The sequence below is a fragment of the Drosophila kikkawai genome, chromosome 3R (genome assembly GCF_030179895.1).
Source record: "Drosophila kikkawai strain 14028-0561.14 chromosome 3R, DkikHiC1v2, whole genome shotgun sequence".
Classification (NCBI taxonomy): domain Eukaryota; kingdom Metazoa; phylum Arthropoda; class Insecta; order Diptera; family Drosophilidae; genus Drosophila; species Drosophila kikkawai.
The window spans coordinates 15,828,271-15,847,880 of NC_091731.1; the positions used below are offsets into that span (position 1 = coordinate 15,828,271).

General features: G+C 40.2%; 2 protein-coding genes across 2 annotated transcripts; one reads left to right on the forward strand and one right to left on the reverse strand.

Moving 5' to 3' along the window:
- Positions 1-404: 404 nt before the first annotated feature.
- sra (RRM_RCAN_like domain containing protein Sra) lies at positions 405-11,816 on the forward strand. Its single transcript, XM_017180473.3, has 2 exons — positions 405-688; positions 10,193-11,816. Exon 2 carries the CDS (start codon positions 10,199-10,201, stop codon positions 11,096-11,098), a length of 900 nt encoding a protein of 299 aa, XP_017035962.1. The 5' UTR covers positions 405-688; positions 10,193-10,198; the 3' UTR covers positions 11,099-11,816.
- Positions 11,817-12,621: 805 nt separating this feature from the next.
- LOC108084305 (organic cation transporter protein) lies at positions 12,622-18,940 on the reverse strand. The gene is made up of 3 exons (XM_017180468.3): positions 18,660-18,940; positions 13,984-14,618; positions 12,622-13,919 (listed from the first exon to the last, which is right to left on the reverse strand). The coding sequence occupies exons 1-3, from the start codon at positions 18,700-18,702 to the stop codon at positions 12,930-12,932; spliced, it is 1,668 nt and encodes a 555-aa protein (XP_017035957.1). The 5' UTR covers positions 18,703-18,940; the 3' UTR covers positions 12,622-12,929.
- Between the last annotated feature and the right edge of the window lie 670 nt (positions 18,941-19,610).

The window sequence follows — 19,610 nt, forward strand, 5'->3', positions numbered from 1 at the left end:
GCTTCGATTTAGTTGTTACATGCTATAATTATAACTCTGTTTATGTTTTAAAGTATAATTATAGTTTTTAAAATAAAATAACACAACTTAAATCTATTTTACACGAGAATACTTTTTTCATATCCGTTTTACTTCTACGACTCGCTGGTGGAGGCGCCACTGTTTCAATTTCCGGCACCTGAAATTATTTATTTAATTTTTAAAATTAAATTTCAAGCAAAAATCGAATATATTTAACGTTATACAAATATATACATGGACAATACGTATACTTAATAAAACTGAAGCTTTCGTTTCAATGTTGAAATTCCAGCGATAGTTGCCAAAACATATCAATGTTGTCATCGAAGTTTCACCACCTCTAATAAGCTTCAAAAAGCTTTCACTTTTCAAGCTAAACTAGCAACACTGTGGCGACTCGCGAGGTTGTGTACTAATATAAATGCAAATATAAATTACAAAAAATTCGTCGCGAGCGGTTGTGTCGGTAAAAAATAGCGCGTCTCGGCGAATGACGCAGACCAGAAGATTCTGCACATTCTGCTTTCGAAGATTACAACAACTACGCCGGATAACCGCAGCAACAGCAGCAGCCGCAGCAACAAAACCAACAACCTAGAGGAGACGGCGCGTCGCATTAAACTTAGTCGCAATTAGTCTCTAAATTCCGAATAGTTTATAAAGAACGGTGAGTAAATTGATGCATAAAGAGATGTGCAGCGTTGCAAAGAGTTCTTACATAATGCAGCCGCCGCAGCAGCTGACTTTTATGTGCGATTTGTTGCTGTTGTCGGTGGTGGTACCACCCTAACCCGCCCCTTTCCCATTTTCATCGTCGCCTCTTGCCTCTCTTGTTTTGTTTATAAACATTGAGAGAAAAGCCGCTGCAGCAGCAGCAGAGGCAGCAGCAGAAATAACCCAATAGTTTTTATCACAACTAAAGTACAAGGTTATCACAGTAGCAACAAAAAACCCCTTTACCCCGCAGCCACCCCATTTGCTCATTTGTTTTTGTACACACGCCATCATTCGCCGACTGAAAACATCAACAAAATTAGTGATACACTTTTCTAATACCCTTACATTCCGAGGAGAAGAGTGCTGAAAACGTTTAAGAGCCTTAGAAACTAGAAAGTGAACCTGAAGACCACAACATTTATGTTTAAATTTCGTAAAAAATAATTTTTAAAAATATTTTAGAAAGAAATAAAGAATAATTTCAGTTTTTCTATTTGTAAACTATATTTATCAATAAAATATATTGAATTTTTAGGAATAGAACACTTAGGAAAATTAGATTTGAAAAACATCATAATGATTTTATGTTGTTTAAGGTAGAATTGGCTTGTGATAAAAATATATTATAACTACCATTATTAAAGTGGAAATGTATTACTCTAAATGACTTTCATAGTAAACTAACATATAAAAATGTATTGCTAGTAAATAGTTTTCAATAACTAAGGAAATCCTGAATATATGTACATATACATATACATATTTTAATTCCAAAAATATCCCCTATTCGGAAAAGCCCCTTGGTTAGGTTAAAAAACCCCTTTTCCGATGAATCATGTAAATGCAATGGGGTTTTCTTATTAATTTCTTATTAAAATGCAATTTATATTTCACCAAAGTTCTTAAGATATAATTAAAAACACTGTGAAATATTTATGCTACCAAAAAATAAAGAAACACGGAAATCAAAGATTATTTTAATCTTCCTTTCGGGAAACTCAAGAATCCCAAGCTTCCGCTAATCTCCTTGAAAGAGTAACCCAGTCTCGGCGTGTCTGATTACTTTTCAACGATTTTGAGCCCTCGAATTCATACCCAGAACACCACCCAATCAGCAATCCTGCAGCAGCTGTTGTTGCCACTGCTCCCATTACTCTTGCGTGGGTGCTGAATATTTGTTGTTGTTGTTTCTGCGCTGCTGTTATTGAATTTTCCTCCTTCGGCCATCAGCTGCTCTGCTCGGCTCTCCTTCGTCCCGTCCGCATCCTTTGTTTGCCGGACTCCAATTCGTAGGGGGATGTGGGTGCAGCCGTGACCGTGACTGACAGCCCAGTAACCCCCAAAACACCTACCACATAGTGGAGGATGTTATTGTTATGGCATACTTGCCCAACCGCAGCACTGTGGGAATTTTAAACTAAAAAAGAAAATTTTTTAAAAGTATTAAGTGCGAAAAAGTTGGTCTAGAAAATGCATTAAATATATTATAAAAAAGTTTTTAAAAAGTCTTCAAACACTTTGAATTTCAAAGTTGAGTTTTAAAAGTCAAATTAAATTGAATATATTCTTTGGCAATATTTAATAGTGCCTAAAAATAAATTATAATTTTAATTTTTTTTAAATTTTAATTTTAATATTTTTAAAATAATGTTACAACTTAATCACTGACGTTAAAAAAAACATCTTTTTGCCTGAAATTAAATTCCACCCTTACTCTGCGGTTGCTGCCTGAATTTCAAACGTGCCAAGTCCTTGGCTAAAAGATGAAGACGTATTAGAGAGGCGATTGAGGTGGTTTTGCTGCTACTGCCTTGGTTATTTTATTTCATTTTATTTTTCTCTTTAATTTTAATTGCTTTGTGGAACAGTAGAAGCCCCTGGTTGCTCCCGAAAATTCCCCAAGCATCGAGCACAACGAGTTGGGAAATGTAAAGCGAAAGCGAAACCAAAGGCAATAAATTCAGAAATGCAAATAAAATTCGAAAGTTGTTGTTCCTCCCCATGTACATATTTGATTCTATTTTTTACCCCGGCCAGTTGACAGGGGGGAACGTGTGCGTGGGCATCCCTGCTGCCAGCTAGGCAACACAACACAGCACAACACAATGACCTGGCTGTAAATCCCGACCTTGGCTTTGCATAGCGACCTTTGCGCGGCTCAGTCCTTTTTTTTCCCAATGCCACAACGAATATCCCCCAGCGTCGCCCTCGTGTCTGGGGGCCAAGACGGATTCACTCTCCGATCCGGGTTCTATTTCTAGACAGCTGCTTGGACTTTTAGTTAGGAGGCGTGGCTCAGCGAACATTATGACAAATTAATACTACCATGGCAACGAAAAGCTGGGAAATTACAAATGATTTGCCAACTATCTATCTACCCGGTTTTAGCAGCTGTTGGGCTGAAAATAAATGTGGCTAAGCTATTATCCATAGAGCATTAATTAAATTAATTATTCATCTAATTGCCATACAAATTGGAAATAATATAGGTCTGTGTCCCTACACAGAAAAAGTTCCTGCTGTAAATTCAACCAATTTCACAGTCAAAGTGCATTAACCCAAAATCATGGGTTGATTTTACTGTAAACTACAGTATAACGATGTAACGCGTTACGTATTATGACTGCTCTACAGTAAATCCAACCACGATTCTGCAGTAAAAAGTCCCCAACCTAAGAAAATGGTAAAATATAGAAATACAGAGATCATAATAAAATGTTTCTCGTTCTTTCTCCCTATCTATCTGAGCTTTTACTGTAATTCAACCCACAAAAATAGTATATTCAACCTACGAAAATTTGTTCTGTGTAGTATAAATCTCTCCACTGATGACTTCCTAAAGAGAAACTACAACTACTACAAGATTATAAATGAAATCTAGGTATTTTTTAAGAACCTTTGAGTAAATTTCCTCTACCTCAACAGGTGATGGAGTCGGAAATAAAAAGCAAAAGTTAAAAATAAATTCGATTATCATGAAAACACTATATAAAAAGTCAACATATCACACAGTTTGTGTGTTTTTTTTTCTAGCAAAACGTGATTGAATCTAAAAGAAAAAGATTAAGTAAAATATAGCTTTTGTTTTTATTGTAATATTGATAAAGGTATTTCGAAAACAAAGTCTTAGAACTATGGAGATTAGCATGCTGCTAAAATAAAAACAAGGCAATTGAAAGAGCCTGCAAAAGGCATATCAAACACTTTGCGGGCCAAGGAAAGATCACTCGTCTATGCTTTTGATTGGGTCCGAAACGCCGGCGGACAGATATGGGGAGTGCGTATATTTGCCACAGAAAATTATGTATACGCAGCGTTTCCTCATTGAGCGGTTGAGCGCTGCTCGCTGCTGACGCAAAATAAATGAAACGATTTTGAAAATAAAAGCAACTCATCTTTTCCCCCCAACGCTGTATTGCTGTTGTCCATTCTATGCTATTTCTGTTGTGTTGCTCTAGCTTCTTTGCCTTCGATTCTGTCTTTTTTCTTTCCCGGGCTTGCCAATTGATGAATTTAGTACAGAACGCTTTCGTCAATTGGCTTGGTTTTGGACTGGAGCTCGCTGCACTTGCACTGACGTCACGTCGGCCGGGAGGCAAAGTGCCCCCTAACTCACTTAACACATCGACGGTCCGATTGGCAACGACGGTTCCACTATATATATATATATATATTTTCAAATCGGACCTGGGGGAGCCGTGCAGGGGCTGTAAAACGTCTCAATTACCGATAATAGGCACTGCCAAATGTTATCTTTGCGAAGGCAAAGGAGGGACGGGGGCCTGGATGCGTCCATTTGGTGTGCGTCAGTGGGGACCAAACCTCGGCGGTGATAAGGAACGGCCAGCGGGGACTACCGTGGTCAAGATTTACGATAGCCAGCGAGTTTTAACCGGTTGAACCTACTGCCCCTTGAAAACTGGCAATAGCACTAGTTGACAAATTGAACTTTCTTATAGAAGTTAAGGTATTATACTATTTTTTTTTAAATATAAGCATAAATATTATTTGTTTCATTTAAAAGTAGATACTATTTTACAACTTGCACAAAAGCTATTACAATTTAAATTTTCCCTAATTTAAGCGGAATTTCCAAGGAAAAAGGACCTTTACTCACATCACACATCACAGAAACCAATGTAAACTTGTTCGATGCCCTCCCGTAAAGGGCAAATGGTTACTGACTTTTGGCAACATATGTTGGCGATGTGCCGCTCTTAATATAAATCGCTTTTGCATAGCTAAGTTGGAAAAAACTATTTTGGTGTCAAAGCGTTGACAAGACGGGCTCACACAGATACAGATGTAAACAGTTGCGAGTGACAGGCAACAACAAAGGGGCTGGGCTGGGTCTGGTTTGGGGTCTGGGAAAACTCCTCGGAAAATCGCCCAAGGACTTTGAGTGATAACAATCCAATTTGTAAAAGTTGCAGCGGGGTGGTATGTGGAGGCTGAACTTTTGAAATTTTACAATTACCAGTCGAAGGCCAGAGCCTCGAAATGGCTGGAATTTTCTGCACCAAAAATTTGTTGGGCAGACCAATCCAATACCCGGTAAATGGCAAAAATCATTTCTCATATTTACTGGCTGGTAGATTTTGTTTTTAGCACAACCACCCATGTATTGTGGTGTGTGCTCAATGGTGTGTGAATGATTTAATTAACAGTTTATGCCTGGAAGTGTCGGGTAATTACGAAAACCTGACATTGTCATGCAATGCCAAAGGTAAATTCAGCCAACTCAGTGAATTCCCCAAGCTCACCGCAGCCGCTGAGTGGGAGTGCGGACTGTTGGGATGCTGGGGAACTGCGTGGATGGATGCTAATGCCTAACCAAAGGTCGCAATATCAACAGTATCAACTATAGCTGATATAGCCGCCCCTTGTGACTGGTTAGTGGGCTGTGGTGGTGGTCAATGAATAACGGGATTACGTTTAATGAGTCCACAAAACAGACCCACACACACAGCAGCTCGTTCAGAGGTTCCCTATTCAATTAGCAAGCGAGAGAGAGTAATCTATGCGAAAAAAAATCGTGTATTGTGCAACTGAAAGGGAAATTAGGGTTTAACTTTTGGCATAATTAATCCCTCAATTGAGTTATGTATCGCATATAAAGGTGGAATATTCGCTAACTATTTTATTTTTTATTATTTTAATACCTTTGATACTTTGCATTTTCCACACATGGTGGTTAGGTGCAATCAATGACCCGCCAATCAGTGTCATTTGTTCGAAGCCAAACCACCAACCATGTGCCGCCCCCCTAAACCTTTGCCCTGTGACCTTTACCAGTAATTATATCTCTAGCCACAGCAGTCGTCCTGACAGCGGAGTCGTCCGTCTCTTCATCCGAAGCTCAATTACAGAGAGCTGTGAGCGTGGATACAGGATACTTTCAGGTGCAGCCACAGGATACATTGGTGTACTTAAATTTCTGGCATGCGTGGGTATGTGTCTTACATTTTCCTGAAATTAATCCCAAAAACAAAGGAAAGTTCCAAATTAATTAGAAATCAATTTAATTTCTTCCTCAAACTTTCTTGAGCTAAAGTTTCATGCCAGGACTTTGCGTTGCTGCTGCCAAACTTACAATTTCAGGATATTTATGCTAGGACCTCTTGACCTTTGCCGCTTAAAGGGAATCATGTTGCAGGAACGTATGCCTGCCGACATGTGGCAACCGTAGAGACGCCACTTGCAGAGAAAACCGCAAGTCTTTGGATTAACAAAACCTCGACAAACACAAGCTCCAGGCCCCAGTGGAACGATTTAATTAAATTCCCAGAATCAGCGGCGGTACACATCAATCGCAAATATCCCATCCGTGTTGAGGGAAAGTTGGAAAATGCAGCGGAAAATCAAATTAATCTTCCCCTCGTGCTATTTGCATATTCGCATTGCAGCGACAACTCGGGGACTGGATTCGCCTTTTGTCACGAAAACGAGACGATAAAGTAAATAAGGCCACAAAAACTGATTAAACCGTGGCTCGCAATTGCATTCACACTCACATACGCCAGATCAATATTGAGTGAATTCAATTAAATTTTGTTAATTTACAGAAGGACTTCTGGGGGATTTCCAGGAAGGCCAGCTATTGAATGATTTCAGTAATTTCTAGGAATATCAGAAATTAATTGGTTACCCAAAGGTCAAAGTTGGCAAGCGGTACTAGAAGTTTGCTTTAATTTTTAAATTATTAATTTTGCATTAAATTTGTTTTCCCTTTTCTGACAAAATTCATATAGGAACCAAAGAAATCCTCTTCCTTTTTCTGCCTTTGAGGCGGCTTACATGCAGGTCACTTGCCAAGTCTGCAAAAGTCTCCCCTGGCGGGATGAGGTGAAGGATAGCCTGCTGAATGAATGGATATATGAATGCCTAGATGGTTGGGTGCTAGCAGGTCCTCCCGACCGACGACCACTTGATATAATGATGACAGCAATTATGAATGAGTGAAGGTCGCTGGCTAACGACCGGCAAGCAATTCATCATCGTGTCGAAACCACGGCAGTACCTCCGCCCTCAAAATTGAAGGGGCGGGTCTAAGAGAGAGCTACTTTTGTCTAGTGTAAAGTGCGCTCGGCCTGTTTTCTTTGGTTTTTCACTATTTTACATGGATTGCGGATTGCGTGCAGGAACAATGACGTCACATTTTGCGATTTGCATGCCAGCAGGTCGTTTATGCTGACTTGCAGTTGCACAGAGAGAGAGAGATAGGGATCAAGACCCTCTTAGCAAACAAAGTGCACACGTCATGAACGAGTTTCCCTTCAATATTTTCCTTCACTTCCATTCCAAAGCACAAAGGTAACAATTGTGTGGGTGTGTCCTTTTTCAAGGAAATCAATCATCCGGAAATAGATCAACTCGTTGTTGGGTTTCTTTTTTTGGCCTTTGTTTTTATTGTTAGCCACGCTCTCAGCTGCGTTGAGGTGAAAGCCAACACACAAAAAGTAAAACAAAAAACCCTGGAAAGTGTGAAAGTAAAATATCCTTAAGGGAAAACGGGGTGCCCGAGTTGCGTCTGGCACCCTTTAAAACCCGCCACTTGGCCTTGTCAAACCTTTCAAGTGTTTATTCATTTTTCGGAGTGCATAAGTCTTTTGTGTGTGTGTGTTTAAGATGTTTTATCACAAACAAGGGTGTTTGCAACTTAATTAAATTAAAAATCCATTTACTTTGAGCGCGATTTGCGTGATTAAAATCGATAGAAATCTTAAAGGAAAGTTTTCATAACTAAGCAGGAGATAATTAAATGTTATAGTAATTAGACTAATTGAAAACTAGCTGATTTTACTGAATAAGCTTAGTTTTATTTCATATATTTTTATAAAATATATAATCTTTAAAGTATGAAAAGGTCTCTAGATCGGAGTGTTATCGTTAAACTAAAGATCAATATATTAACAAGATGAGTAACGCCATACGTTTTTTATAGCCTCAAATATGAGAAATATAATAACAAGATGAGTAACGCCATACACTTTTTGTATAGCTTAAAATATGAGAAAGATCTATGTGATCTTATGGTTGTCGTGAAAGGACACTCCGTTCTCTCATTGTTTTTCCCTTTAGCTTATTGTTTTACTTGTCGCCTGCTTGCTTACTCGTTACTTTTACTCGTTTCTCTTACTAGTTGTTCTGCTTGCTCTTCCCTATAATTCTTGACAAAATTTATATTATTATCTTATCTAAGTTTAAAAAACGAAAAGAAATCTGAACTATAAGATTCTAACTCTACTCTCTCATTGTTGTTCCCTCGAGTTTAAAGTTTTTTTTCTCCTCGTCTCGTTGCTTTACTATAGTAAACTATAGTTATAGTAATCCCCATTCTGCTTGCTTATTTTAATAGTTATTTTCTAGGTAAACACACTCATTCACCACCAATCTTAAAGTTCTACAATTAAATTTATAAAAAAAATACTGTTAAGCTCTTAAGCAAATAAATATCATAAATATGTGTAATCCTAGCCTGAACTCTAATTAAATACCATGAAAAAAGTTGAAACCAAACTTTGGCCCTAATGTATGCACATAATTTTAATTAATGAATTCAAAACAAACATTTTTCCATCTCCATGAACCCATTCCCAACCGAGTCTCGTAAAAACTTTTTTGCAAAATCTCTTGCCAAAAGCCTAAGCCAATTTTGTCTGGCCAAAAGCGAAGTAAATAAACATTTGCATTTGGCCATTACAAAGGGTAAGGAGAGCTCTCTTTCTTGGGGGTAAACGACATATAATTAACTCACTGCATATTGCTGATTCATGGGTGGCAATAAACGTCTAAGAGAAATGCTATTTTTATAGCATACTAATGGGAGGCGCCAGCACGTTCGTACAACCAACTATGCTGCCAACCGTCGTCGGGGGCAATTATTATTAAAATAAAACACACGGCGGCGGCGGCAGCGGATTCTCTGGCGCTGGGGTTGGGTTTCCGTGTCGGTCACAGGTGCGAAAGCCGACACACGTCACTGTTCCTGTTCTAATGACGCCAGCAATGCGGCGCCAGTAGTAGCTGGAAACCAATTCATTCATTCACAAAAAAATTCGCCACTATTAATCAGCGGCGTCTGGCTCTTTCCCACCTCCTTGGACAATAAAATCAAGAGCAGTTGTGAATCAACAGTGCGTCACCATCGGATCGACCCCCTTTGACAGTCCTCGCTCCTCGTAGACCTATTGATTAGCTTCACGTGTCGATACTTAAGTCTCCAAACCCCACACTCGTCCTCACTCCTTGCCCGCACTTTTGACACGTCTGTAGTTTTTTGGATTCGTAGTTTTGTCGAAGGACTGCCGGGGGGTGCTCTCTCTCTCTCTCGTTCTGTACAAGGAGCAAGCCATTTTTATTGTCCTGCCGTGGCGCTTGAAAATTTGCTATAAACGTGTTACGTAAACAACCAACTCTGTTTACCCACAACACCCGCGGGCCTTGGCTACGTAGTTGGGTTAGTTGAGCAAAAGTGTGGAAGGGAATTAATTTGCAAGCAATGTTTACCAATTTTCGTTTATTATTATTTTTTCTTTTTTAGAAATATTTGTGACAGTTCTTGTTGTGGAAAATGTCACGAACTTGTTGAATGTAATTAACGTTTAATTTGGTATTTTCATTTAACAATTAAATACCTTTTTTAAATGGGGTCAAAAAACAGTTGAAATATCACTATAGACGCATACTTTTAAAGCGTGCTAATTGATTTAATTAACCAAGAAAGACTCTTTTAATTAATTGTGAATTTTAATTAAACCTGAAATAGGTTATTGTTTTAGTTGCTCTGAATAAAACATAGAAGATATTCTAACTATCAAGAACTGGCAAAATCGGACCACTATATCATATAGCTGTCATATCAAATCCAGAAAATTATATTAAAATTATTACCTACCTGTTTTTTTTTTTTTAACAAATTTCATTAAATTCCCAATTTTTTCGTTTCTTATAGCCAGCCATGTCCGACGCCATCAAGTCCAATAACAATGCGTCCGCCGCTCCTCCTGATCCTGCCGCCGGCGATGCTGATCTGCCAGGATCTGGCAAGACCAGCGAAGTGGCCAGCGGACCAGCTTCACCGCGTGGCGGCAATCACAACAACAACAACAGCGGCAGCAACACTAAAAGCCACAAACTAAAGTCCACACAGAACAGCAGCGGGGGAGGTAGCATAGACAAACTGTCACCGGACCAGGATATCTACATCAATGCCGCCGACGGTCTGCCCAGCCAGCATCCATCGCTGCCACCGGAAACGGCCGTGGACAGCGACACAGAGCCGGAGGTGGATGCTGATTCGTTCGACGACCTGCCCACCTCGATAATCGTGACCAATATCCACTCGGAGGTGTTTGCCAATCCGGAGCTGAAGCACGCCATGGAGGAGCTCTTTCGCACATTCAGCGAGTCGGCCACGTTCCAGTGGCTAAGGAGCTTCCGGCGGCTAAGGGTTAACTACGATAATGCCATTGCGGCGGCCAATGCGCGGATCAAGCTGCATCAGTACGAGTTCAACAAGAAGACGGTCATCACCTGCTACTTTGCACAGCCTGTGACACCGGTTAGCAACAAGAACCTGCAACCGCCGGCGCCGGTCAAACAGTTCCTCATCTCGCCGCCCGCCTCGCCGCCAGCCGGCTGGGAGCCACGGGAGGAGGGTGAGCCGCTGGTCAACCACGATCTGCTGGCCGCCCTGGCCAGCCTCACGCCCGGCGAGTCGCACGAGCTGCATCCGCAGAGCGAGGACCAGCCGGCCATCATTGTGCACACGGCAATGCTGCCCGAGGGAGGCGCTGGTCCAGGTCTTGCTCCGGCCAAGGCGCCGATAGTCCAGACCAAGTGTCCGGAGCGGGCATAATCCGGGACGAGGAGAGATTCGACAAAGCAGCTCGATTGAAGCTGATTAACGAAACCTGAGTTGTACATCCAAAACGAAGGGGGCGGCATTAAAGGGTTTGGGACCCGGGGCTTTGATTGAGTATTTTTTGTAAATATTTTCAAATTCAATTGTGATTAATTTACACATACATAAATTTAGCTACGTTCGCGTATGTTTGTATTATTAGGCACTCGAACTCCTCCCTAACCGCCCTTCCCTTTACCCCATCAAGTGTAGCATTTATCCCCAAAACAGGCTTCTGATGAGTTCATGAGTTCCCCGCCTCTAGATGTGTGTTTATCTCTCGATATTGAGTCTATGTGTAAGAATATCGTCTAGACGGACTACCTGTTAACCATATATCTCTATCTCTGTGTACCTTCGATGGAAAATCGCTGCTGCCAGAGAGAGGCGCTGTCGAGAACCGCGATCCGAGATCCCTCACATAAAGCTACTACTACTATATCTTCTATGTAAATGTTAATGTAATTTTAAGCCAGCGAACGGTATCGCATCAGATATCGGACATGCATACGTATATAAATGTATAATGCCTACGTGTAGTTAAAATTTAAATTGAAAATATATTCAAATTCGAAATGAATGTTCTCAAATGTACCAAAACCAAAAAATAGAAAAAGAAAACAAACGAAATACCAAAAAACGAAACAAAAACAGAAAAAACCGAAACAAACAACCTTTGAAGCTAACTTTAATTGACGATTGGGTGGGAGACGATAGTGCAATTGAGTGGAAATTACGGAAAATAGTTACCAAGGCCAGCGCAATTTGAAAGAGGTTGCTGGATATGGCCTTTAATTGAGCGAAAATTGGCCAAAACATTGCAGTTTGCTTTAAAAAATTCCAATTTATGCAAAGTTTTTAGGATTAAACTCATATTGTATTTAGCTGTAGTTAAATTGCAGTACTTGGTGAGAGTGTGAGTCTGAGCAGCACTTGAGTATCTATGCCTAAAAGTAGGCCTTAATATTTACTGATTCGTGGATATTCATATGGATTACACAGACCGACAAAATTTTTAAAAAATCGCAGAACCAAGAACTGAAATATACTTCCCCGAAGGTTTTTGATTTCGGAATCAGAAAAATTCCTAAACGTCAGCTTTTTGAGATATTTTATCTTAAAAGTTAAAAAAAAATATGTTTTTTTGAAGGGTGTAACTTCAATACGATGTATTTTTTCAAAACGATTGTTACGCCAACATAAAGTTCTTTTCTTGACCTCAAAAATTATTGCTTTTTAGGAATCTTAATGGATTCACTAAGAAATATATGGAAAAATATTGATATAAAATCAAAATATGATATTTAAAAGACCAATTTTCCATAGTTTTTCCATATTTTAAAAACTGTTTTCTAAGGGGAAGAACAGTTAAATAAAATTCTGTGACGAATGTTTCGAAAAATTTAAATATATTGAAGTTAAACCAACTCAAAAGAAACCAAAAAACGTGAATTCTGCACTTTAAAGTTTAAATATTTTGGCTTTTAGAAAAGTTTATTCCAGTTCTTGGTTTCAAAAAGCTGTATTATAGAATGGGGAGAAAACTAGTCTTACATCAGGTTCTTCCCCATTTCAGACCCTTTTTTAGAGAACAAGCCGACACTGCGGCTTTTTTTTTATTCACAAAACAAGATGGAATGGATGATAGCAAAACTTTGAAGCTTACACTAACTAGGCAGAAGAGTACAACAGGAGTAGAAGAATTCTTAACAACAAGGATAAAACAGGCGTGCAACAAGGAATTTGAACTGGTTCTTTTTGGGACCAACGTCTTTGGTTTCCGGCCTCACTTCCTCTCGATGTTCTTGAGCGGCACCATCTGCTCGGGATCATCGGGATAGACACTATTCTGTCGCTGCTTGCGACCCGCGCACTGACTGAACCAAGTGTCGCCCTTGCCAAAGTTCTCGCCATCCTCAATGGACTCGGGCATGGGCTGGTTCATGGTCTCCGGCAGGAACATCACCCAGAAGCCTGAGACCAGAGCCACCATACCGAAGAGTACGGCGGGTATCTTGGGATCGAACGAGTCCAGCAGGGAGATGAGGGGCGTGAGGGCTCCAGACAGACGGGCACACATGGAGCCCAGGCCCATGGCCGAGTTCCGGACGACGGTGGGAAACAGCTCGGCCGAATAGTTATAGATGACTGCAAAGGATCCGGCAATGAGGAGCTTGCCCGCCATTACCACCGCCGTGGAGGTGCTGCTGCCCTGGGCAATGAAGGCCGCCACAATGCAGCACAGGCCGCCGCCCAGCATCAGGGTAGAGGTGATCGAGCGACGACCCAGGCGATCCAGAACGAACACAATGGTTATGTAGCTGGGGAACTCCACCAGGCCCATGATGAACAGGATCAGGTAGGGATTGCCGTGCAGCTTCCCGGAACTCAGCGAGAGACCGTAGTAGACGAGGGAGTTGGCGAACCAGCAAAGGCACACGTTCAGGGTCTTCATCCGGAGATTGGGCGTTCGGAATAGATCACTCAGACCGGCGCTGCTCTTCTCCTGCGCCGCCGCCTGCTGCTTGGCCTTCTGCACATAGTACTCCTTGTCCACCGGTATGCCCGATCCATTGAACCTCAAGCCCTTGGCCACAATGTCCACCGCCTCGGCGGCACGTCCCTGCATCCACAGCCAGCGCGGAGATTCGTCGAGCCACCACCAGTGGCCCAGGAACAGGCAGCCATGCAGTCCATAGATCACCTGTAGTAGCTGCCGATCGTGGATGATGGCTCCCCAGCCGGCCACCAGCATGATGCCACCAGCAAAGACAGCCTGCAGGAGATCAGGGAATGTTATTCACGGGTTACTTTGAGTATAAAATATCTCTCTTTCTCACCTGGAAGGTAATGCCGCACACCGTCCGTTTGCTGGGTCCCACCAGCTCCATGGTAAGCACAAATCCACAGATGTAGGCACCCGCTGATCCCACTATGCCCAGCAGATAGCGTGCCACCATAAATGAGAAATACTCCGGAATGAAGGCCACTCCCACGCCGATGATCAGCTGGATGAGAGCCGACCAGCAGAACACTGTTTTGCGACCCACTTTGTCGGCCAGTCCGCCAAGGGTGACGGCCCCCGTGAATACGCCCAGCATGAAAACGGTCTGGACAATGGCCCCCATCCATCGGCGATCGCACACAAAGTTCCAATCGATGGTGCGTGAGGTTTTGTAGTACGTCGTGTCGTATACGTAACTTGTGCAGGCCACCGTTGCATTGGTGCCCGGTGCACTCGGATCGAACATGTGGCAAGAGTCGAGCTCACCGTTGGGCTTCAACGGTATGGCGGCCAGTATGTCACTCGAGTTCCATGGCGCCATCGATAGGCTGCTGTTGTCCACATTCTCGATAAAGCAGCGGTGCTCCGGGACGGCAGCCACGGTGACCAGCGAGAGCATGTGCATGCCAGCGGTGAGGCCGGAGAGTACCTGCAGGAAAAACTGCAGGAATTGGTACTTGCCAAATTCCCCTGGAAAAGAAAGGGAAAATAAAGAAGGAATATTAAAATTTGGTTAATAAATTTATATAAATAAATAAATTTGAAAATATATATAAACACAAAAAACACCCCACTTTTATGTAGATGGGACGAACACTTTATGGTGTGTCAACGGCATTGGCGTCACTCGAAAGGCTATGCAATTAAATCAAGCGGAATTTTTTCAATTCGATTTCAATTGAAACGCATACAAATGCCCCACAAACATTTGCCCACACTTTGGTTTTTGGTTTAGTTTCAGAGGCTTTTGGATGTCTTGGCGGAGAGAGAATGAGAATGCATTGAATCGATTATGACTTCGATCGCGATCGCAGTTTGATAGAGGGCACCGAGGGGCTGTGTAAATTTCTAGCTGCTGGTTGGTTGTGTAGCCTAGATACGCGGTTTTGACACATGAGCGCTCCAATGTTCAATCAGCCATTTCAATTGATTTGTGGGTTACGTTTATTGATCGTTTAAACAATGGGATGCGATGCTTACGGCCGAGAGTTACGTTACGTTACACACAAGGCTCGTAGTGAGGAGATCGTCTGAGAATTTTCAACTTTTCATAATTGAAATGATTGCCCAGATAGTGTAAAATTATGTCATCGAAAGTGTAAACCAAAGAGGCGGTGGCATGTCTTAATTAATCTCAATTTCAAAATTTTGTCACAATCCTTAATTAAATTCAATTACCCCCACTCAATATACATAATCAGCGTATAATTGCCGAGGCCAGGTTTTGCCAATCGATGGGGGTGAAATCATGTTGATAACCGGCATAGTAAATTCTCATATCATCAAATCATAACGGATTATCAGAGGCTATATACAATCTATATATCAGCCACTATTGTTTTGGCTCGAATTTATGGCATCCCGTAGGCTTATTGTTATGGTTGCCAAGTGCCTCTTGAATGTGACATTTGTTTTGGCTCTCATTCATTGTTTGCAGTTCTCTTTAAGAGCCCCCAGGTATCACACAGGTATAATGATGTATTAAAAGCACAGCTTGTATACTCACTAAGATAAACATGTAGGGCAAGCTCTGTGTGTAATATAAGTGATACGTGATTTTGATAAGGCAAAGGCAATATCCCAATAATCATAAAAAATGGAATTTTTCATATAGAACTTTATTCGATTTACTTTATTGAATTTCTATTAAGGGAGGGGTATGGTATTTAACTTTTTATTATGAATAATAAAGGCTCAATATCTGAAGAATATTATGTCAAAGTTTTACATCGATCTTAGCCAAATTGACAAAGTTATGCCTAGTTGAACGGAGGTAGTTTGCTGTTCAATGTATCAGTATCAAAAAGTCCCATTTTGAAGATCTATGTACACGATAACTCAAAATCTACTCAAACAATCGGTTTGAAATTTGGTACATAACTTTGTTAACTAATTTTAAAGGTACTCAAATCAAGATTTTATTAATTTTAATTTTATTATATTTTTTATTTAACAAAGTAACTTAAATTGTTAGTCGAAATTTGGCTTTTTGACTTCCAATTTAGTTTAAAAACCTGGACAAAATTTTAAAAATAAAAACGCTACGTGAGTACCTCGTTACAGTTATCCTTTAACGAATTTATTATATTTTTTTCGATATCGGATGTTTTTGTGGACTGTTAGAAAGTACACCGCAAATCAATTTTTTTTTTTTGAGGCCGATCGGGAGATTGCCTATAACTCCTGTGTTTCTACATATTTTTTAATAAAAAATTCAACAAAAAATTGTTTAAATGTTGTGTTATTACATGGTGTTTTTTCATTCATCTAATTTTAGCAGTTTCGCCAAAACAAATTTTAAATAAAGACTCGTTTTCCCCCCTTAAGCAAGAATAGTCTTTTATTTCTCTTAAAATCCAATATAGTTTTCGTTGAGGTAGATCAGGGTTTTTTACTACCAGTTCTTCCTCAAACCTTAACTACCAATATTTTCACTTTCATTGCATATAGAAATATATATGTTACCGAAGGTCGTTTTAGTTTTGTTCTAGCCCCACACGTGGAAGTACTTTGAAAACTGCTGTTGTATGTAGTAACCTTCTTTTGGCCAGAAAGTCACGAATTCCGCACTATAACACGCCTCCAAATTCAAAGTAATTAGAGCTACTTGTCCGCCAAAGAGGCCTTCAACAAAAGTAAATACACCTGAGAGAGTCGACATGTGAACTTTGAGGGATTGTCTGAGGGGGGAGAGCGAGGGAACTGAATCACAAAACCAGTTTGAGTTTTTTGCATTTCACAGACACGGCTGTTTATGAGTGCGAATGAATGTATAAATAAATAATACGATTAATACGTTAAAAAAAAAGCCTTTAATGCGTTTATTACTCCCTCTCTCTCCGCATCTCTCTTTCACTTTCCAGCAGGCACACTTTACGTTTTCTAGGTTGCTAAATGAAAAACCAGTTTCCGTTTTAGTTTTAAATCAATTCCCGTGAAAAGTGTTGCAAATATTGTGATTCTACAGCTCAGGTGAAAGAAGCTGCAGAGAAGCTCAACAGGTGAAATGATTAGATTTAAATTGTGGAATATTTTTGGGTCTTATCTATGACAGTTTCAAAGTAAAACAGTAGCCGAAAGATAAAGGCTTGATAATAAATTTAAATTGTTAGGAAGTTGGCATAAATAAGGTTTATTTACCAACATTTTCTTGGGAATTTTAGATTAAATATTAACGCTTATTTTAGATTTATTTACTTGTAAACCTGCAGTTTTTTTACAATGAAACTGTATATTGTGACCTTTTTACTACAGAATCGTGTTCGGATTTACTGTAGAGCAGTCATAAGACGTAAGACGTTACGTGGTTATACTGTAGTTTACCGTGAAATCAACCCATGATTTTGGGTCTGACTGTGAAATTGGTTGAACTTACTGCAGGAATATTTTCTGTGTTGATTCTCTATTTATACCATTAATTTTTATAATTAAGGTGGTTAAACCTATCCGCCCATTGAGCTTTCCCTGTATTCCCACAATTGTTCTTAACTGTTTTAAATAAAAATAAACAAATAAAAAATCGTATAAAACGTATCTCTCGCTAGCTAACTGCAGTGCATAAACCGCAGAGTTCTAGCTACACTGTAAATTAAATGAAAATTCCCCCGGGGATCCCAAGATCTTTATGACAGGCCCACCTTAGCGTCTTGTGACAAAAGTAATCTGCAATACCACGTCGCTCTCCTAATTCAACCATGTTTGCTTGCCGGTTTTAGCGTCATTGTGCCAGATCTAGGCCGATCCACCACGCGATTTAAGAGTACAATGTGGCTTATGGGTTTAGGATTAGAAAGTACCAAATCAAGGATAAGTCTGCCTTTAAAAATTAAAAATATATTTATGGATATAAAGGTTACTTAAGTGCACATACTTTAGGTCCTAAGATAGTAGGTTTCATAAGGAAAATCTTTTAAAATAAAGATAAGTCTTTACTTAAAAATCTTTCATCTTTTTAAAGATGAAAAACCCATTTATAAATAATATAATATTGTTATAAATTGTATCACAATATAAACTACAGCTTAGGTACTTTTGTAATTTACGTAGAAACTTAATATAACTTAAGCTTCCACTTAAAGCCAAAACCCGATTCTAAGAGCATTTCGCTGAAAGACCCTGTCCAGCTGTCATAGATGTCTATCACTGGCCGAGGCCTTGGGGATTTATTAAATTGAAAAAACAAAAAGCAAAAATAGTTGCAATTAAAACTGTATTAGAGGCGGCGGCTTCCTTTGAGTGCGTGACAGACAGTTGCAGATTAAAACAAAAATTTAATTAGGAAATTTGTATGCAGAGCAGAATGTCCGTCCGTCACACCGCTGGCGGCTAAATCAAATATTCCAACGTATTATCCACTATCCGCCCCGCGGCAGAGCTGCCTTGCAGCGGCTGATAAGAGCTCTCAGAATGATAAGAGCAACCCGGGCACCTTATCAGCTTGGGATGGAGACGCCTGGCAACGTAACGTAACAGTTGACCTCCCAAAAGTCTCAGCGCTGCCACACAACTTACCCAGTTTTCCCATGAGGTCCTCCAGTACATAATCCACGGCCATTGTTTATTTTTTGTCTTGTGATTATATTCGAGGATGATAAATGGAAGTTCTTGAGGAGCTGCCTGCCTTTCAACAAATTCTCATCTTCCGGAAAAGTGGAGTAAACAGAGCACTGATAGTTGCGGATCGCGAAGACGTCGAGACAGACAACGTGCTCGAAAGGAAAAACCGCGGACGGGTGCGCTCGATCAGCTCTCAACTCTTCCGACCGCCGGCAGCATTTGAACTGGCAAAAAGCTAACTGCGAACTGTGCCGCTCGGCGAGAAATCGAACCATGATGGAGCTCTGTCTGAGTGCTTGGCACACACTCACACAGAGAAGCCTCCAAACGGCGATAAGGTCGACCCGCTCCAAGCTCACACATGCATGTGGAGAGAGCTTCTCCGCGGCGGCTTGTGGATCGCGGGTCTGCTGAGTGGGCCACCTATGTTGATGGATTAAAGAGCTATCTAACTGTGGAGTAATGCATATTGGATCAAAATTAAGTCTTAAAATAACAGGCAGTTTTCCTACAAGATTATAGAGTAGGAGTTCTTAGACATTAATGGAAATATATTAGAAATAGTTTAATAGTTTAGTTCAAACTAATAGTTTAATAGTTCAAATAGTTTAATGTTTAGTTCAAACTAAAAAAAAAACATGTTCCTAGACTTTATTTTAATTTTACAAAATTTGAAATTTGTAGCTCTTGGTTAGCTTTATAATTGGTGCTAAGATCAATTTTGGATAATTGTTCGTTTTCAAGAAAATTACAAAAATGTAAGACATGCGCACGCGATCGTACAGAATTCACTTTTTCGAAAATCAAGTTTATAAAATATATATCCCTAGTGATCATGATCTCAAGTTTATACTTTCATATGTCCAAAACTATGTACATCGTATAGTAGGTAAGTTAAATGTCATG